This window comes from Eublepharis macularius, chromosome 14 (genome assembly GCF_028583425.1).
Source record: "Eublepharis macularius isolate TG4126 chromosome 14, MPM_Emac_v1.0, whole genome shotgun sequence".
In the NCBI taxonomy this organism is placed as follows: domain Eukaryota; kingdom Metazoa; phylum Chordata; class Lepidosauria; order Squamata; family Eublepharidae; genus Eublepharis; species Eublepharis macularius.
Genome location: NC_072803.1, coordinates 3,783,883 through 3,803,466, shown reverse-complemented (window position 1 = coordinate 3,803,466; position 19,584 = coordinate 3,783,883). Strand labels below are relative to the sequence as shown.

General features: G+C 49.0%; 1 protein-coding gene across 1 annotated transcript; it reads left to right on the top strand.

The window, feature by feature from the left end:
* Positions 1 to 1,976: 1,976 nt before the first annotated feature.
* Positions 1,977 to 16,565, top strand: ANKK1 (ankyrin repeat and kinase domain containing 1). The gene is made up of 8 exons (XM_054997898.1): positions 1,977 to 2,228; positions 4,815 to 5,109; positions 7,283 to 7,434; positions 7,615 to 7,664; positions 9,141 to 9,296; positions 9,483 to 9,601; positions 10,428 to 10,473; positions 11,975 to 16,565. Exons 1-8 carry the CDS (start codon positions 2,065 to 2,067, stop codon positions 13,270 to 13,272), a joined length of 2,280 nt encoding a protein of 759 aa, XP_054853873.1. The 5' UTR covers positions 1,977 to 2,064; the 3' UTR covers positions 13,273 to 16,565.
* Positions 16,566 to 19,584: the final 3,019 nt, after the last annotated feature.

The window sequence follows — 19,584 nt, the reverse complement described above, 5'->3', positions numbered from 1 at the left end:
TGAGAGCTGCTTGCAAAACCCCTTGTTTGTCTCTCTGAGAACCCAAAGGCATGCTCTTCCACCACTCCCTTCCCAGCTGCCTCCCTACATTTTTTCCACCAGCGGGAACAACCGCTTCCCTTGTGGGGCAGGTGGAGGAGCTAAGAAGAGCAAGTGGCTGAAGCAAGGACTTGTTGGCAAAATGAAATCTCCTCCTCCTACTACATAAATGCTATTGGGCCAGTTTGGGGTGGTGGTGGATTCCTTTGACTTCATCACAGAGGCCTCTCTGTGCTTCAGCCCCAGGTGCGCAACTGTCCGTATCTGCATATCCTCCAAAGCATTCTCCAGTCACATTTTACTGCGATGCTAACCAAACTGAATGGTGTTGAGTGAAACACACTCAACAGGGCCCCTTAATCTGAACAGGGTGTATGGGTGTGTGCAAAGGCAAACCAAGAATTCTCTTAGACGGCTTCTGAGGATAACTCTATACATGGCTCAGGGGTTCTGTGGTCAGAATCTCCTGTAGTTTTTTTAAAATACTAAAAACAGCTGTGTGGGGAGGGGGGCAGGCTGGGGCTGCAGTTTGGAGGGAGGCAAACGTTAACTGTTTCCCTGTGCCATTTTTCTGCTACGTCCCACCCCCTCTGAACCCCCGAAGGGAAACATGCAGGTAGCCATATGGTATTTGCTAGAGACGTGCATTGCAAGCCAAAGTAATCAAAATCTATCCCATCCAAACATGTCTTGTTTGTTGACCTCAGAAAGGTAACTGATGCAAATAAAATTACCTCTGTCTTTCAACACAGAAGTGAATAGCTCATCTCCAAATGTTATTATGAGTGAGATGAGAGGTGAAAACCCCTTTCCCTGCACTGGAGCCACAATCCAGATTCGGCCCCTCCCCACCCCACATCCATCGTCGTGTTTCCAAATGCAGCTAAATGGACCCCAAATGCTACCACCAATCCCTGTTGGATGGAAATCGGTGCAGGCTGGGCTGGGGTTGACAAGCTACGGTTAAGTTTGCCATGATGAGATCTCAGCAGAAAATCTGCCAAATGGTGGCTGGTTGATGCGAAGGTCCGTACCCCTCCCCCCAAGCGGGCTACCTTGGTTTATAGAGTTGCCAACCTCCAGATGGGGCCCGGCATTGTCTTGGAGTTACAACTGATCTCCAAACAACAGAGATCAGTTTCCCTGGAGAAAATAGACAGGAGTCCAGTAGCACCAGGTGCATCTGACGAAGAGAGCTGTGGTTCTCGAAAGCTTAATGCCACAATAAAGTTGGTTAGTCTTAAAGGTGCAACTACAGACTAACACGGCTAACTCCTCTGGACCTGGAGAAAATGCCGCCTGCTTCAGAGGGTAAACTCCATGGCATTGCATCCCCACTGATCTCGCTCCTCTCCCCAAGCTCTGTCCTTCCCATGTGCCAACCCCAAATATCCAGGGACTGCCTAACCCACAGCTGGCATGCCTAACGCACAACGTTCTTTGAATTACAACTTTTTTTTAAAAAAAAAGTCCCAGATCCTTGTCCTCAAGAATGTATCAATGAAATTGGACTGGGAAAGGGAGAGACAAATGGGTCACAAAGGCTGAATGCAAGAGAATGCAGTTCCCTGGCGCATGTCTGGCTCCTCTGTGTGCTGAACTGGCTCTCCTGTCTGAAAACCCCATTGCCAGATAATGTCAGGCTTTGGAGGCATTACAATTCCCTGTGACGAAAGTAGAGGATTAAAGGCAAAACGCATCCACCTCTAGGTATAGCTCGTGCTTGCCAAGCCAAGGTGTCTGCTGGGGCCCTGGACTTCTGGCCGGCCCAGGTGCCAACCCAGTGGCTCCAATGCGATCTTATAGCTCCTTTGGCAGGTGTCTCATAGCTACAATTAAGGTCCGCCCCTTGGTAAGAAGCCCAGCCGTGCAGCAGGCTCCTCACACAGCCGACCCGCCCTTTGAGAAACAGGAACTCTTTGCCACCTTCGGATCACCTGACGGGGCAAAGGAGCAGGACTGCAGGAGGAGGAGGCAGGGCACCGCCAGGAGGGAGCTGCCCGTTCCCTGTGTGTGGTTTGTGGCATGGGCACCTCAACCATCTTCAGCAAAGGAGATTTTGAAGAGGATTGGCTCCAGCTGGCCAGTGGGGGCTCTGCCCAGGTCTTCCGAGTGAGGCACAAGAAATGGAGGACCGGCTATGTGGTGAAATGTTTCCTTGGCCTCCAACGAGATCCCACCTTTGACAGGTAATCTGTCCTCGGTTGCCGTAGAGCATAGGAAGGGGAGTGGTGCCATATGCAAGGTTGCCAACTACACCTGAGCTCATTCTTGGAGATTTGGGGCCAGTGCTTGAGGAGGGGGGGATTTGGGGAGGGATTTTATGTAGATATTCCTCTGAAGCAGCCATTTCTTTCAGGGGAACTGATCTCTGTAGTCTGGAGATGAGAATTCTGGGAGAACTCCAGGCTGCTCCTGGAGGTTGGCAAGCTTGGCCAAATGTCTCTTTTCAAAACTTCCTTGGAGGGTCTTAACTGGGGGCCTGACTGATCTCTGTGCACGGCTGAAGCGACAAAAGGGCTCATCTTGCGCAGTAAATAGAGATGCTGGAACATGCCAGCCTTCGAGCCTGTGAAGTGGAATGCCTGAAGCGGTTGGCAGCCCTGCTGGAGTTCGGCTGCTCCGACTGGTTGGACCAGTTAGGAAATGGAAAGCACAGCCAGCAGCGCTGGGGGCAGCCAGCACAGGCAGAGCAGCCAAACAACACAGAAGTGGCCGCACGATCCACACAGGATTCATTGTCCTGCTCGCTAATCCTCACATTCTCGTTGGTTTTTGGATTCACCCCAAAGTGACTCACTGATCCTCAGAATTCAATTTTTTTTAAAATTTCAGGTCTGTTCATAAAGTGCACTTTAAGGCTCTTTCAAGCCTTCCCCCCTCTTGTCACCCTTTCCTCCCATTTATTTATTAATGTTGTTTATACACCCAACGGGGACTCAAACCTGCTTAAACTGGTCTCCTTTGCTCCATTTTATTCTCACAGCAACCCTGTGAGGTCTTTTAGGCTGGGAGTGTGCAACTGGCCCAAACTTCCATAGCAGAGTGGGGATTTGAACTGGGGACTCCCAGATCCTAGCCTAACACCCTAACTGCTATGCCCAGCTGGATTGCAATTTAAAGCAAAATTCTTATCAGTTTGCCACAATTTTGCTAGCAGTTCCCCCCACCCCACAAACACCTCTTGATTTGTAAAATAGAAAAGAGTCCAGTAGCACCTTTAAGACTAACCAATTTTACTATAGCATAAGCTTTCAAGAAACACAGTTCTCTTCGTCAGATGGAGAAATCTCCTGGAGATCTTGCCCAAAGTTTAGCATCTCTTGCATCTGACGAAGAGAGCGGTGGTTCTCGAAAGCTTATGCTACAGTAAAGTTGGTTAGTCTTAAAGGTGCTACTGGACTCTTTTCTATTTTGCTACTACAGACTAACATGGCTAACTCCTCTGGATCTCTTGATCTGTAACATGCTTAGACCGCAGGGCCTAACTCCATGTTACACCGTCACCCCAGTCCAATCTGATATGTGGTTGCCAATTCCCCGAAGACAACTCAATTCCCAAGTGCATGGAGGAGACTCGAGCCTTCCTCCGCCCCACCCATGCCGCTTTCCCAACCTGTTTGCCTCGTGGGGACTCCATGTGCACCTAAAGCTTGGTAGTATCAGAAAAATTCCATAAGACAACATGCAGGCTTTTGAGTTCTCCAGCACTCCAAGTAGCCGGACCAAAGAGTGCTAGAAGTGCTAGGCACGTCCATTTGTTGTCTTCAAGCTCTCTGATGTCACAGAGGGGCTTGCAAGCTCAGGCCACTGGCGCACCAGCAAGGTGCCAAGAACTTCCCGCAACATCAGAACAGGTCGGTCAAGGACACCAAGAAAAACAGGGCAAGCACAGGAGACAAAAGCAAGGCAGAAGAATGTGTGTGTGTGTGTGAGAGAGGTGGGGGGGGGAATTCCAGCTCTTCAAGAGGCAACTCTGGCATCGCTCTCAAAGGCATCGCCTGAGGGTCCTCATTTTGCAGAGCCCGTCAAAGGAACGGCAAGACTCTTCGCCTTCCATTTTGCCGTCAGCTGACCAGAATTCCTTACAGTCCAGTCAAGGGAAGCAATTCTCTCTCCTGCAGATAATTTCCCTAGAATTCTTTTCTGCTGCTTGTATCCGTAAGAGAACAAGAGAGAAGCCACGTTGGACCAGGCCAGTGGCCCACCCAGTCCAACACTCCGTGTCACGCAGTGGCCAAAAAACTCCAGGGGTCCTCAGGAGGCCTGCCAGTGGGGAGGGGACACTCGAAGCCCTCCCACTGATTGCCCCCCCCCCCCAAACACCAAGAACACAGAGCCTCACTGCCCTAGACGGAGAGAGTTCCATGTATACCTTGTGGCTAATAGCCACTGATGGACCTCTGCTCCCCATGTTGATCCAATCCCCTCTTGAAGCTGTCTGTGCTTGAAGCTGCCACCACCTCCTGAGGCAGAGATAATTCCTCGCAGACTCTGCTACATGGGACATTTGAAGTTGCTTACAAATTATAGCAGCAAAGACATCACAAAACAATATAAACTTACACTAGCAGCAAAAAAAGTGGGAACACCACAAAGCAACACACATACAGTGATGCACCAATCACTCAGATAAAGAGGAAGGTCATTGCCTGGTGCCCCAAAGATGACAACGACGTCGCTGCTAGGCAGACATCTCAGGGGAGATCTCGTCAGGAATGATCTGAGGCGGGGGGGGGGGGTGACGTTTTATCACTTCCAATTTATTTTTGCAGAACCAGCTTGGACTTTCTCAGGGAAGAGGCAGCCAAGATGGAGAAAGTCAAATTCCAACACATTGCGTCTGTCTACGGCATCTGCGACAGCCCTGTGGGCATCGTGATGGAACACGCGGCCAGCGGCTCCTTGGAGAAGACCCTTCCCACCCACCAAATGACGTGGCAGCTGAAGTCCCGCGTCATCCACGAGACCAGCCTGGCCATGAATTTCTTGCATAGCCTGAAGCCTCCTTTGCTTCACCTGAACCTGAAGCCAGGAAATATCCTACTCGATGCCCACATGCATGTTAAGGTGAGGGGGGTCTGAATGGCGAGATGAATAAGGTGAGGGGGGTTTGAACGGCGAGATGAATAAGGTGAGGGTGGTTTGAACGGCGAGATGAATAAGGTGAGGGGGGTTTGAACGGCGAGATGAATAAGGTGAGGGGGGTTTGAACGGCGAGATGAATAAGGCGAGGGGGGTTTGAACGGCGAGATGAATAAGGCGAGGGGGGTTTGAACGGCGAGATGAATAAGGTGAGGGGGGTTTGAACGGCGAGATGAATAAGGCGAGGGGGGTTTGAATGGTGAGATGAATAAGGTGAGGGGGGTTTGAATGGCTCAGGGGCAGAATGCAAATTTTGCGTGCAGAAGGTCCCAGCTGGCACCTCCCGGGCCAAACTGCAGGGGACGGTATCCACAGGTCTGACTCATGGACACTGCTGTCATTTTAAAGGGATTTTAAAATGCCATGAGGGCCAGATCCTGAAACGCCAGGAAGACCTGCAGCAAGGTGGGATGAAGTGCTCTTGTCCCCCACCTTGTGCCTTTTCAAGTGCCAGAATGGCTGCAAATGTCTAGTGTGGAGCCCAGTTAAAGGATTTCAAATAACCCAGCTGGGAAATAATAAAGAGTCCAGTAGCACCTTTAAGACTAATCAACTTTATTGTAGTATAAGCTTTTGAGAACCACAGCTCTCTTTGACAGATGCATCTGACAATGCATATGATGAAGAGAGCTGTGGTTCTCAGAAGCTTATGATTCAAATGATGCATCTGACAAACAGAGCTGTGGTTCTCGAAAACTTATGCTACAATAAAGTTGGTTAGTCTTAAAGGTGTTACTGGACTATTTTGCGACTGCAGACTAACATGGCTAACTTCTCCGGATCTATGGCCAGCTGGGAAAGAGTCTCTGGCTAAGACTTTGGAGCACTGCGACCACTCAGGACTGGTGGATGGACTGTGGCACAGTGGTAGAGCATCTGTGTGGCATGCAAAAGGTCCCAGGTTCAATTCCTGGCACTTCCAGTTCAAAGAGGCCAAGTAGAAGGTGGTGTGAAAGATCTCTGAGACCCTGAGGAGCAGCTGCCAGTCACAGTAGACAACCCTGATCTCGATGGACCAATGGCCTGATTCAGTAGCAGACCGCTTCATGTGTGCTGCCGGTCAGGCGAACAATATCGGCCAAGAAGACAGGCCAATGATGTTATGGGGCAGGAAGCCACTTCCTGTGTGCGTTGTGTGCATGCGCTTCATCATAGCTCTGTTTGGTCTTGAACGCATATATGTAAGGCTTAAAGGTAATGGTAGTCCCCTGTGCAAGCACCGAGTCACTCATTACTGACCCATGGGGGGATGTCGCATCACGAGCCAATTTCTTGGCAGACATATTCCCCTACTCAGGGCATTTTTCTGGGGAAAGAGGTGGTGGAACTCAGTGGGTTGCCCTCGGAGAAAATGGTCACATGGCTGGTAACATTTTCAAGAGGTTCCAGCAGGGCCAGATCAAGGGGGGGGGTAGTCTGCCCCCGGCGCCACCAAAGAGGGAGTGCCAGGCTAAGCTGCCAGCCGCCGGGAGTGCGCTGGTGGCAGCGCAGGTGGCTGAACGGCCGCCCGCACCATTCGCCTGCCTAACAGGACAGGGAGCACATGGCAAGCTGGCCGCCCCCTCAGCCGGGCAGGTGAATGGCACAGAGAGCTGGGAGGCCGCCCACGCCACTTGCCTGCCTGATTGAGGGGGCAGCTGACTTGCCGCATGCTTCCTGTCCTGCTGGGCAAGCAAGTGGCATGGAGGGCTGGGAGGCCACCCACGCCATTTGCCTGCCCAGCAGGACAGGGAGCGCATGGCAAGCCGGCTACCCCCTCAGCCGGGCAGACGAGAGATGCAGGTGACCTTGCAGCCACCAGCACTGCCACTGCTCCACTGGCGACATGCAGTGCTGGGACTGCGAGTGGGCCGCCGGAATTAGGTTGTCCCAGGCGCCAGGAACCCAAGATCCGGCCCTGGCTTCCAGAACTCCGTTCCATTGCGTTCCAGCTGAAAAAAAGCCCTGCCCCTACTCAAAACAAAGGACTCTCCCAAATGCAAAAAACCAGTCCCGTGCGCTGATGATATATTTGGGTAACATGGTTAAAGAAAGCAAAGGAGCGGGGCTATCACTGGAGGGTATAAAACCCGAAGCTGTGATTTCACCATGCCCTCAGATTTCAGATTACGGATTATTCAAGTGGATGGAGACATCGAGTGGGTTGCCGTACATTGAGAGGTCAGCCCTGAGGGGGTCCTTGAGCTATGTTGCCCCCGAGATGCTTCTGCAAAGCACGAACCTGCCTGGAACCAAATGCGACGTCTACAGGTAAGGACCGCCCTGTCAGGTGGCTCCTTGTCAAGTGGCCAGCGGCTCCCAAGCTTTCCGACAGCAAGCTTCTTGCTTGCGTTCGCAGGATCCTCTGTTACAATTTCCCAGCTCAAGTTGTGTTCACATTCCTGTGATCTCGGGGTATCTAACATTTGGGCTTCTCTTCTTCTCTTCAAGCTTTGGGATTGTCATGTGGGAGATTCTAACCCAGAAGAAAGCCTACGCAGGTAATACTGATGCAAAATTCCTTTTTCCGGAATACAGATTAGGGTTTTAAATAGAGTGGATTCTGGCAAGCAAAGTTTACTTATTAATGGGAAGAGAGGAGTAAACGCTGTAGGGTTTCTCCCCAGAGCTGTTGGATTTGTACGTCTTTATAAATAACAGGAGTCAATCAAACAATGACCCCGGGGACCCCAGCCTAGCGGCTAAAATTTTCACCTGTGCTTACTTAAGAGGGTGCAGTCTCCTTAGACTCCATTAGGAAAATGACAGTCCGAATGTTGTCCTCAATCTATCAAATGAAAACACTTAGCTGCTTTCCAGCTTTGCAAATCCCTTACTCTGGAGGGTCAAACCAGGGCGCTTTGCATAGAAAGACATCTCTTTTTTTGTCACCCCACTCCAGTCCAGAAATTGAAGCTTGCCCAGATGGGGCCACGAATGCCTGGTGTGTGTGGGGATGTCTGTGTTTGTTCCAGGAGAAGGAACAGTTCTGTGTACAGAAAGGGGCTCTGGATTGGCTGTCACTGACGGGAATCTTTCAGCCCTGAGAACGGATCAGGCGTTTTTATTTAAGACATTTACATTGCAGTCCTATGCGAAGATTCTCCAGTCTAAGCCCTTTGGAATCAATGGGCTTAGACGGGAGTAGCGCTGCATAGGATTATGCTGTTGTTATGCACAAACTTGTGCCTTAGGTGTCCCTCTCACCAGTCACAATAAGAGACACACATACCATGGAGTCCTGTAGAATGAAGCAATATATGATTAATTTAAACAATGGAGGAGCCCATTTTCACAGGAGTAGGTCTAACCTTTTACCTACTTTCTTCTGGGCATAATACTTTCAAGGGCGCCAATGAGTCTCAATCTGGTGGATAGGAAGGGATGTTTTCCTATTCGTGCCCTTTTCCCCAGTTTCTTATCAGCTTTAAGGAAGATAATACCACAGGTGGCCAAAACCAGCTTGCTGCGTCAAATCAGTTTTCTACAAAAGGCTCTCTGGTACTGATTTCTATTGGAATCTAAAGAATAATATAACATATAAGTGCAGCCCTAAAAGCAGTATATCAGTTCTTACAGAGTTTCAAGTCTTCTTGTTTCAAGTGTCAAATTCTTGCAGGTTACATTACAAGTAGTACTTTGGCTCCTGAGCATAGAAAAAGTGCAAAGCATGTAATACTGAAAAAGCATAGGTTTAGTATATAAAAATAAGTATATAAAAAACCTCCAAATCTATATCCATCACTGTAGCGCTTTAACATTTATTTGCATTTTGTTTGTGACATTATAACTTTTTGTGTTTTAGAATGATTGTCAGCTCTTCTGTTCCGGCAAGATAAAGATGAGACTGACATTTATAACATTAAAAAAGAAAAGAAAATGAGAAGCGGAGATGATTAGAGAACCTCATCCTGGAAATCTTTGCAGGTCCATAAAGGAAAATATATGGCAGATGTTTAAGGGGGCTTCTTTTGTAGGCGCCAGCGTGGTGACCGTTATCATGGGCACAGCTGCAGGCGAACGTCCCAGCCTGGATCTCCTCTGCGAGGACTGGCCGGGGGAGCGCCAGCAGGTGGTCAACTTGATGAAGAGGTGCTGGGACCAGGAGCCCAAGAAAAGACCGAGCTTTGCAGGTTTGGTAGCCAAAGAGATTTCCTTGAAAAGCTGTTGCCCAGTTGCCCAGCTAAGTCTATACTAGCCTGAATCAGAATTCCAGATCAGGTTAAAACGGACAAAGATCCCTCACTAGCTGCCCTTTAAGTGATGGGGGGTGGCGCTTGTAAATCTCTCTGTTGTAACAGCGTTTCCTGCTTACTTAGATATCTCAGTGGAGATGGAAATGTTGCTGTCATTAATCCACAGCCCAGTGGTGGGCCTGAAGAAGGAACACCTCTCCAGAAAGACATCAATAAGGCCCACCGTCTCTGGGAGCAGAGAGGTAAGGGGAAAGCCACACTGTTTTAGGCATACTGCAATACGGGCAAGGATTTCTTCCCCTGTGAATTCGAACTCCCGCAAGCAGCACTGCCTTTGCAGGCCAGCGTCAAGGGGGGGGGGAGCGCTATGGGGGCAAGGCAGGCGACAAAATACGCAAGACAACCATGATGGAGTTAAAAGAGGCCACGTGCTGAGGGGTGGAGCCCGCCTCTCTTTATAGGGGCTGCCAGCAGACCTGAGAGTTTACTGCGCCTCCCAGGTCCACAGCCCTCTCCCTGCCCCGGCCAGCCTGCTCTGATTGCCCAGCCACAGAGTTTGAATCTGGATGGTGAGGGCTGCACCGCTGACCACAGGGTGTCCCCGCCACACTCCAATATGGAGGCCACCATGCCATCCTGCCCTCCACCTCCCCCAGCCCGCCACTGCATCTCCTAGTTAAGTCTTGTGGGGCTGAAATATTCAAAAGACCACCCCTGTAACGTCAGCTGTGAAACTCAAGGTTCTAAGGGGCACCTGAGCCTTGACAGTGTGATACACACGATTCATTCATTATTGCTAATTAGTAAAGAGTCCCATAGCATCTTTAAGACTAACCAACTTTTTTGTAGCATAAGCTTTCGAGAGCCACTGCTCTCTTTGTCAGATGCATCTGACGAAGAGAGCTGTGGTTCTCAAAAGCTTACACTACAATGAAGTTGGTTAGTCTTAAAGATGCTATGGGACGCTTTACTATTTTGCAACTACAGACTAACATGGCTAACTCCTCTGGATCTATGATTATTGCTAATGGTGCCCGTGTTCTTTTCCATGTCCATGTAACCCACAAGAACAGCAAAGATGGACTGGCCCTCTCTCAGCAAACAAGCAACACTGGTGAGTGTCATGCTTTCTGCATTCTCTCAAGCGTGTTGGCAGTTCAACAGGCTCAAAACATGTTGAGTAGAGAATCTTATAGACTGTGGTGAGCAGCTTTAAGATGCAACCTTCTCAGCCCAAATGAAACTTGTAAACTGTGCTATGTAAAAGAAGGTGGAGCCAATTAAGAAAAATACCTCAAGCACTTGTTAGTTGACTGAAACGTGTCGGCTGCCTTGACAGAATCAAGTCTCTGCGTGTGGGGGTTGGGGGAGGGTTCTAGCTGAATTGACAAGGCTTCCAAAGTCCATTTCATGGTCGAATTGCAGAACGGTGACCTATAGGGAGAGGAGGCATGCACAGAAGGGAAGTTGGAGATGCCCGGTCCAAAAGAACAAGACTTAAGCACAGTTTTGGTGAGATCAGGTCAGGAAGTGAGCTCTCAGAGCACAGAGCCAACAGTATCAGTTGGTAGATCAAGACAGGTAGCCCTGTTAGTCTGTCTGTAGCAGTAGAAAAGCGCAAGAGTCCAGTAGCACCTATAAGACTCACAACGTTTACGGTAGGGTACAGGGCCAGTACCAGAGTTTCTGGCGCCTGAGGCTGGGGGCAGCTTCAGGGCTGTTGCTGCCCCCATGTGTGTGTGCACCCAGACTGCATGATGACATCACTGCATGTGACATCATCACACAGCATGCCACTGTGAGCCAGCCCCATTGGCGTGGCAGGCAGCCGGGACAGTGCGCGGGTGGCCTCCCAGCCCTCCCACTCAGTTGACCCACGCTGCCCTGGCCACCTGCCACGCCTGGCCCACAGCTGTGTGCAGATGGCAGCGGCGGCAGCACGGGGCAACTGAGTGGGAGGGCTGGGAGGCTGCCCGCTCAGACTGCCCCATGCTGCCACCGCCAGCATGCGCTCCTGGCTGGCTGCAGCAGCTGTGGGCCAGGTGCGGCAGGTGGCCAGAGCAATACGCGGGTGGCTTCCTAGCCCTCCTGCTCAGCCAACCAGCACTGCCACTGCCAGCTCCGCGGGGCGCACCCCCCTCCCCTGGTGCCCCCTCAGTGCTCGAGGTGGCTGCCAGACCCTCCTCCATGGATGCACCAGCCCTGGTAGGGTATGAGCTTTCATGAGCCACAGCTCACTTCTTTAGATATTTCTTCAGTATCTGAAGAAGTGAGCTGTGACTCACGAAAGCTCATACCCTACCACCAATTTTGTTAGTCTTCTAGGTGCTACTGGACTCTTGCTCTTTTCTACAGTATCAGTTCGATTGGGCATGTGATTACAACACAGTAATGGGATGGCTGCACAAACAGACAGGCCTTGTGGGGCAGCCATATTTATATGGAGGAAGGACCAAGGGAAGGAACTGGCCTATCACTGGCCCCGTCAGCAGCATAGCTCTCTGGGTTGGGGAGTGGAGAGGAAACTGTCGCGCCGGACATAATTGGCCAAATTTGCAGCTGGAAGGAGCTCTCTGGGCCAGTTTCGATCAGCAAACTCTCAAATGCTTTTTCAGATGGCGACAACGATAAGGACTCCTACAGCTCCAGTCAGAATGAAGTTGAAAGCCTGGAATCCTTCATAATGTCAGAAGAAGCCGTCAAGAGCCTTGAAAACAACCCCGGTTTGCTTCACCTCACGGTGGCTCAAGGGAATTTTGAGAAGGTGGCATCCCTCTTGAGGGAGGGAGCTGACGTGAACTGGAAAATCCCCTGCAGTTACACAGCCCTCATCTTGGCTGTCCAGAAAAGGTCTCTGGGGATCATCTCTCTCCTCCTCAAGCACGGGGCAGATGCTGGCATGGCTGATAAGGATGGCTGGACGCCGCTTCACTTCGTGGCTCAAAATGGGGATGACAGAATCGCTCGTCTGTTGCTTGACCACAGGGCCAATGTGGACGCCCAAGAACTTGACGGGTGGACGCCCCTTCACTTGGCCTCCCAGAACAACTTTGAAAACGTAGTCCGGGTCCTCCTCTCCCGCCAAGCCGACCCGAACGTTCAGGAGAGCGAAGGCCGGACTGCCTTGCACGTGGCCGCTTACTATGGCCAAGTCAGGCTTGTTAAGATGCTGGCCAGCCAAGGGGCAGATGTGGAAAAGAAGCAGCAGAACCATCGGACTCCACTTCATGTTGCTGTAGAGAAAGGGAAATTCAGGGTGGTCCAGCATCTCCTGAAGAACGGTGCAGCGGTTGACTGCGTAGACCAGAATCATTGTAGCCCTCTACATCTGGCTGTATCCAAAGGGAAATACCTCATCTGTGAAATTCTGGTGCGATACGGAGCCGACGTGGACCTCAGGACAGACAAAGGGTGGACGCCTTTGCATCTGGCATCCTTGAAGGGTCACGTGGAAATCATCCGCCTCCTGGTGGACAGCCACGCCCAGGTGAATACCAGAGGCAGCCTGGATTGGACACCTCTGCACTTGGCGATGCGCTACAGTGAAGAGGAGGTTGTCGTCGAGCTGCTGAGGAGGGGAGCTGATCCGAATTCCACTGAGAACGGAGGCTGGACTCCTCTGCATTTGGCGGTGCAGCGCGGGACCTTGCCCGGCACTGTGAGTCTCCTTGATTACAAAGCAGATGTCAACAGTAAGAACAAGGTGGGATGGACACCCACACACCTGGCAGTGCTCAGAGGTAACGTGCCCATCGTCAAGGCTTTGCTGCGAGCTGGTGCTCGGCTGGAGGTGGTGGACGGAACAGGGTGCACACCCCTCCAGCTTGCCCTCAGGGGTCAAAAGCAAAGCATTGTGGACTTGCTGCTAGGCAAGGAATCCTCAGAAGCCAATTCGCTGAGCGGTGAGGCATGAGGCTTTAAGGAATTACCCAGCAAAGAACGGGTCACCTCATCCAGGACATAATAATAACTGTGCTTATATACCGTTCTTCAAACAGATTAGTGCTCACTCGGAGCAGTGAACAAGGGCAGTGTTACTATTATCCCCACAATACAGCTGGGGAGCTGGGGCTGAGAGGAGTGGCTTCCCCAAGGCCACCTGCTGAGTGCATGGCAGGAGCGGGAATTGAACCAGCAGAGTGCTGATTCACAGCCCAACCACTTAATGTCCCACCAAGAGGGAACAAAGTCAGTGTTGTTATTATTCCCCACAATGCAGCTGGGGGGCTGGGCTGAGAGGAGCGGCTCCCCAAGGCCACCTGCAGAGTTCATGGCAGTTGTGGTATGCGAACTAGCAGAGTACTGGTTCACAGCCCAACCACTTAACCAATATGCTACAGCAGCTCTGAGTGCTTCTTCTACGTTCATCTTATAAGAGTTTATGTGGGAAATCATTACATATATTGAGTGAATGCATCTGCCTGGCCATGCTAGAAATGAGGCCATTATTCCTTCGTTTATGAGTGTAACTGAAAAGGGGAAAAGTGAAGAGGCGGCTCCAGTTGGTTTAATGAGCACCTTCATGTGGGCGGTAAAATCATATTTGTGGTAGTAATAATAACAATAATAGCATTTAGGATGTTCAAATGCTCTTTACAAACATTATTCCAGGAACCTTTACAGCAGCAATAATAGCTCGGCCAGTGTTATCATCTTCCTAATATTTCAGATGAACCTATGAAGCTTTTGTAAACTGAATCAGTCCATCGGTCCCTCAGACACATTCCAGTGACTGGAAGCAACTTGCCAAGATAGACGTCGGGGAGAAACAGGCACTTCCCAACTTCACAGCTCCCTGAGATTCTTCTGACTGGAGAGTGAATTTGGGATTTTCAGAATACAAAGTAGGGGGTGCACCGTTGAGTTCAGTGCTAGTTTGGGGTTTGGAGAGACTTCGGGCTGAACACCCTCCCTCAATAGGCCCACCTCCTCTTTGTTGCTACACCCACCAGCTGTTTCTCCCTTTTCTCCCGCCTGCCCGTTAGCAGGGAATGAACTGGTATGAGAGTCAGCAGTCAGTAGCAGCTTCTCCTGCTGCCTTTTGGCCCCTGGAGGCCACAGGGAAAGGGTGGGTGGAAAACCGGGCAAGGGGGCTTCTGGCAGTGTCCTCCTAAAGAGGTGTGGCCTTGGCAGGCGCTCAGGTGTGCTGACCTCTGATGCTAGTCCTGAGACTCCTGACTGAGCCTTTGCAGGGCTGAGGCCAAAAAAGTGTTGCTTACCTCAGGGCATTTACTAAGTGCACGGCACAGAGAGGCTTTGAACCAGAGACTTTTTGATTCCCAACTCCCTTTCTCTGTGCTTCAGTGAGGTAGAGAACTCCAGACAATTGTTGATCAGTGGAGAACTTGCCACTCTGGTGCATGAAGTCTTCCCAACAAGATAGTTTGCTGGATTCTCCTGCCGGGAGGCCTCCTTTCCCGGGATTTCTGAAGGGCAGACATGGCCAGAGGGTACAGATAAGAGGAGGTTATTGGCACAGCAGGAGGTGTGATTTGCAGCTGTGACCCAATCTGAACCAGAGACAAAACGGGGCAGCCTTCCCCCTCATTGAAATGCCACCATTTTGAAGTGGAAGCTGCTTTGAATCTTTTGCTTAGCCGTAAGCTCTTTGGCCCTGGTTAAGCTAGCAAAAGCAAGACATGAAAGGCGGAATTAGTTGCAGAGAGAGAGCCCTCTCCCAGTTGACTGGTTGTGGGGTGGTGGTGGTACATGTGTGCTGGAATATGGATTTTTGGACCACCCCCCTTCTGCACCAAGCTTCTGCAAATAAGCAGATATAAATATTTTAAAACCTGCAAATGCTGCCCTGGATATAAACCACAATTCCCACTGTTTCAATCCATGACGTTTTCTTGAACGTTTGCGTTTCCCACTGGAGAATGTTTGGGGGTATGATTGTTCCCCCTTTAAACTCATCAGAAGAAACAACAGGGACTGAGAGAGCTGGCTGATGAAAAGTGTCGGGTCTGGGATGTCACAGGAGCGCTGATCAGAGTTCTCCATGCACACAGCACAGGAGGCCTGGCTTCTAAGTAAAGACTCATCGGCGGTGGCTGCGAACTCTGGGCTGAAATCTGTTGTGTGTAAATTTTACAGCTGTTTTTTTAAAGAAGAGGGCAGAATGATGGACCAGAGGGTGTAAGTGTCACAGGGCTCAGTCCAGTGGGGGTTACTGTTCTTGGCTCATCTCCCACAGAGATTTGGCCAAAGTACTTTAAAAAATTCTAAGGAGAGTGGGTCTATATCTATCATGGCTCAGATAGATTGGGGAAGAAGCCAAATCATCATTGAGAAGCAGGGCCACTTGGGAAACAACGCGGTTTCTTTCAACCCCAACTCACTTTTCCCTTCCAGGGCTGAGTTCTGGGGGAACGAACACTTCTGCCAGCGTGAATTAGAAGCCAGCTTGGCACAATGCTGAACTTCGGCCTTCTTTTAATGCCACCATTACCATGTAATTTTCGTAATTCAGAAATTGACAAATGGACAGATGAATGCCGGGATTTCCGGGTGCAAAGGGTGCCTTTTCAGCTGTAAGAAATAACTGTAGCATTTTCTGTGTGCTCTGTTTTTAATATTATACAGGGCTTTTTTTCAGGCAGAATGCGGTGGAACGGAGTTCCGGCACCTCTTGAAAATGGTCACATGGCCGGTGGCCCCGCCCCCTGATCTGAGGGCGATTTAAACTTTAAAAACTCCCCCGTTGTTCCAGCTGATCCAAAGTGATGTCATTGCACAGTCCTGAGTTCTGCCACTGAGTTCCACCACCTCTTTTCCCAGAAAAAAAGCCATGATATTATATATTAAAAAACCAACTACCTGACTAGCACCAACTACAGAGAGAACTGTGGTGGATTGGGCCGGGGCTTTTGTGGTGGCTCCCGGCAGAGAGGCAACGACCACCCTCTCCCTGATTTCCTTAAGCTTTGTAAAACGGCCCTTTCTAACCAAGTTGGTAAATTTCTTAAGTTTATGGTGCATAGATTGACTGTTGTCAATTGACTGTTGGTTTTATATGAGTCTTCTTGAGAAAGGTGGACTATAAATGCTGCAAAATAAAATAAAATACGGATAAATGTTTAATGGGGCTGTCTTGTGGCCTGTTAGATATTGTTTTTGTAAGCCACCTTGAGTTTGCTATGGCGAAGAACGACATACATAAATTATTACATACATGTAATAATAATAAGGTAATAATAAATAATAAAAATGTAATCATAATAATTTCAAAGTTGTTCACTGCTGCTGTTTATTTCTTGCATAGTCACATTTTTGTCTTTCATTCGTAGAAGTTCAATATTTCGTTTCCACCGTGTCTTGCTGAGCGCATCTGCTGTCTTGTCAAGCCCAAATCCCTCCACACTATTTTTCCAGCTCTCTGATCTTCAACCTGAGCTTTGTCCAAACTTCCTTGGCATTTTCTGTGCATGTTTTTAATTTTTTTTATCAGTGTTTCCAAAATGTCTTTCAGGCACTTTCCCCTGCATGTTCAAAAATAGTGTTCTGCACATTGCCATTTTTACGCATGATGTTGGCTGCCCACTTTTAAAAAACAAAACAAAACTCCAATATGTTCAGTTAACATTATTCTTTAATCCTGTAACTTGCATAAAGTTAGCTGAACAGAAAACTTGCTCTGTTGGAGTGCCACCCAGCCTAATTCTCCCTCCCCTCCTAGCATGTGTTTTGAACATTTTCTCTTGTTGTGGGCAACCATGTTGCTTTTCACTACCATTGCTCTTGTCATGCTATTGTGCAAAGACATATTTTTACTGATTAAGAAGGGATTTGGGGGCGTGTGAAGGTGGGGGAGAGCCAGAGATTTTTATTTAAATACCAAGTATGGGGTTCTTTTTGCATCTATCAGGGGTGGCCCCTGACTGTATTGATCCTGCCCACTCTTTCCAGTCATTTTTTTTGTGGCTGGCATGTTGCAACAGAACTATTTTGCATCCAGGCATTGTTAGACATGGTGCCAAGATTTGTCCTATGGGATTGTTTTATCTGCAGTGGAAAATCCAGTTGTGAATTACTGCTATGGAATAACAATAGTCCAATACTTAGTGATATAGGAATGCATCTTAATAATTGCATGCTACCTGTACAACACCAGTTCTCAGGAGCCAGCAATTACTGGAAAGAAGTGGAAATTATTAATCATAAACCTGGATATTAGCTTTTATTAAGCTCATTGGTAGAGTTAGGGAGAAACTTATAAAAAGAGGATTAGTATTTATTACTATGAACTTACAAAAGCATAGTGGACAAAACAGTGGAGCTTATCCCAAATAATACCAACTGATTGATGGGGGTCCCATGGGCAAGGAGAGGGCAGCACCCCCCCCCCCATTTCAGAGTCTGAGAGCATATTCTTGGGGCGCGCCTGGATCTCTTATTTGTTCCGGAGAGTTTTTGACCTTCCAGTAAGCTTATATGGTGGCTGTTGAATTCTAGCTGTTACAACATTTGTGACCTCTTGGCTCTGTGATTAGCTACTGGAGTTTTTATAAACAACTTTTTTATATACTAAGGTTTTTATTACTTTGAGAAATAAATACATAAATATGAAATAGGAGGAAAAACTACAAAAGAGGCTCTTGAAATGCACTTCTTGTAACTTAATCTTCAATATATCAAACATTTTGGGGACTCAAAGAGCTTCTTTTCTGCCCTCAATTGAAATATATTTTTCTCCACTTTTTCTCCACTTTTTCTGGGAATTTCCTCAAATTTTTAAAAAAGTGAAAAATAAATATCCCTCTTTTCTTTCTTTTTTTTTTTTACTCTTTTTTGGGGGGGGTCAAATAAAGACGGAGGAAGGGTGCGCTTCAGCAAAAGCACGAATCACTTCTCTTTGAAGTTTAGCAGGAATGCTGCCTGCCCTTGTGCGTATTTACTTAGAAGCAAATCATCCTTTTACTGTTCAAGGGGCTTAAAGCCACCTGACCACCATGCACAGGATTGCCGCTGTTGTCACTCAGACCTTTTGCTAGATTGGGCCCTTGAGGTCCCGTTTCGTTGCTTAAATCCTACAGGAGTCTGACTGTGTGCAGGATTGTAGCTAGAGGACAGAAAGATCATAAGGATTAAGGTTTTGTTCAAGCATCATATCGATTATGAGATCGTGGCCTAAAGCAGCCCTTGACGGGGGGAGGGGGGCTTCTACAGAGCAGCGGCGGCGGCGGTGGGAACTTTCCTCTCCGGATGGAACTCTGCCTTTCCAAAAGATGAAACAGCCTGCCCTTTGAGACGCTTGAAAGTGCTTTCTGTAACTGACAGATGAAATGTCAGGTCAAAGTGACACTTGCTGTAACCTGACAGGCAAGAGCTGCAACGCGTTTCTTTGATGGGTGGTGCTGAGGAAAATGTCATGTTTTGCTTCTGAGAGTGTGTCAGCAAGAGAGGAGGCCCATTCACCAGGCCTGTGGGAGAAGGGCACAGCACTTTGTTCTTTCTGGATAGCGACCAGAAATTGAGCTTGTCAGAAGGGATAATACGACATGAATGCAGGCCAATTAAATGCCCCAGCGATGATTGTGCTGGCTGCCGTCTTGGAGAGATCAAGGGCACCTACGGATTATCTGCTGTCAAAGGCCAGGTGGTTCTGCTCTTGGTGGGGAGGGGATTTGGGCTTTGCACGGGGCGCATCTCATCCCCCCAAACACCTGAAAGTCTGCACGCGGCCTACAAGTTTAGAGATGAAAGGAGACGCACTTCAAAAAACGTTTGAAATATTTGATTATTGCAATAAAGATATGAATTGGGAAACGTCCATGTTTATTTCTTCCTTTTAGAAAGGGGATTTTCTAACAGAGAGTGTGAAGAATTATTATGATTAATATTCACTGTATTATATTTGGTATTAAGAATTAGGTTAAAGGCTGCATGGGAGACTGGAACAAGGATTACCAGCCCTCTGCTCGCGGTCCCTGGGAGCCTTTCAGGGAAGGAGCCTGGAGAGTGGAAACGTCACAAACACTGTGAGTGTCTCTACACGAGATGCCTCAGCATGTGTTCTTCAAGTGTAGGGAGATGCACGGTTAGCCAGGAAGCACAGTTTAAAAAGGCAGAGCCTGCTGAGATTGCTCCTCAGAGGGTTTGTTAATTTCATCTTTGCCTCCCAAAGGCTCTGTCAATTTCACCTCTCCAGTCTAAAACTGTATGGGATGGCAACCAGAAGGCAAGGAGGAATGGAATTCGGCTGGAGCTGCCTTCTAGAGCTGGG

What these genes read in the sequence shown, in the direction of transcription:
- ANKK1 (XM_054997898.1), top strand. Translation starts at nt 2,065, where the DNA reads ATGGGCACCTCAACCATCTTCAGCAAAGGAGATTTTGAAGAGGATTGG. An exon ending in ATGCCCACATGCATGTTAAG is followed by an intron (nt 5,110 to 7,282) that starts GTGAGGGGGGTC and finishes CCATGCCCTCAG; the next exon opens with ATTTCAGATTACGGATTATT. An exon ending in ACCAAATGCGACGTCTACAG is followed by an intron (nt 7,435 to 7,614) that starts GTAAGGACCGCC and finishes CTTCTCTTCAAG; the next exon opens with CTTTGGGATTGTCATGTGGG.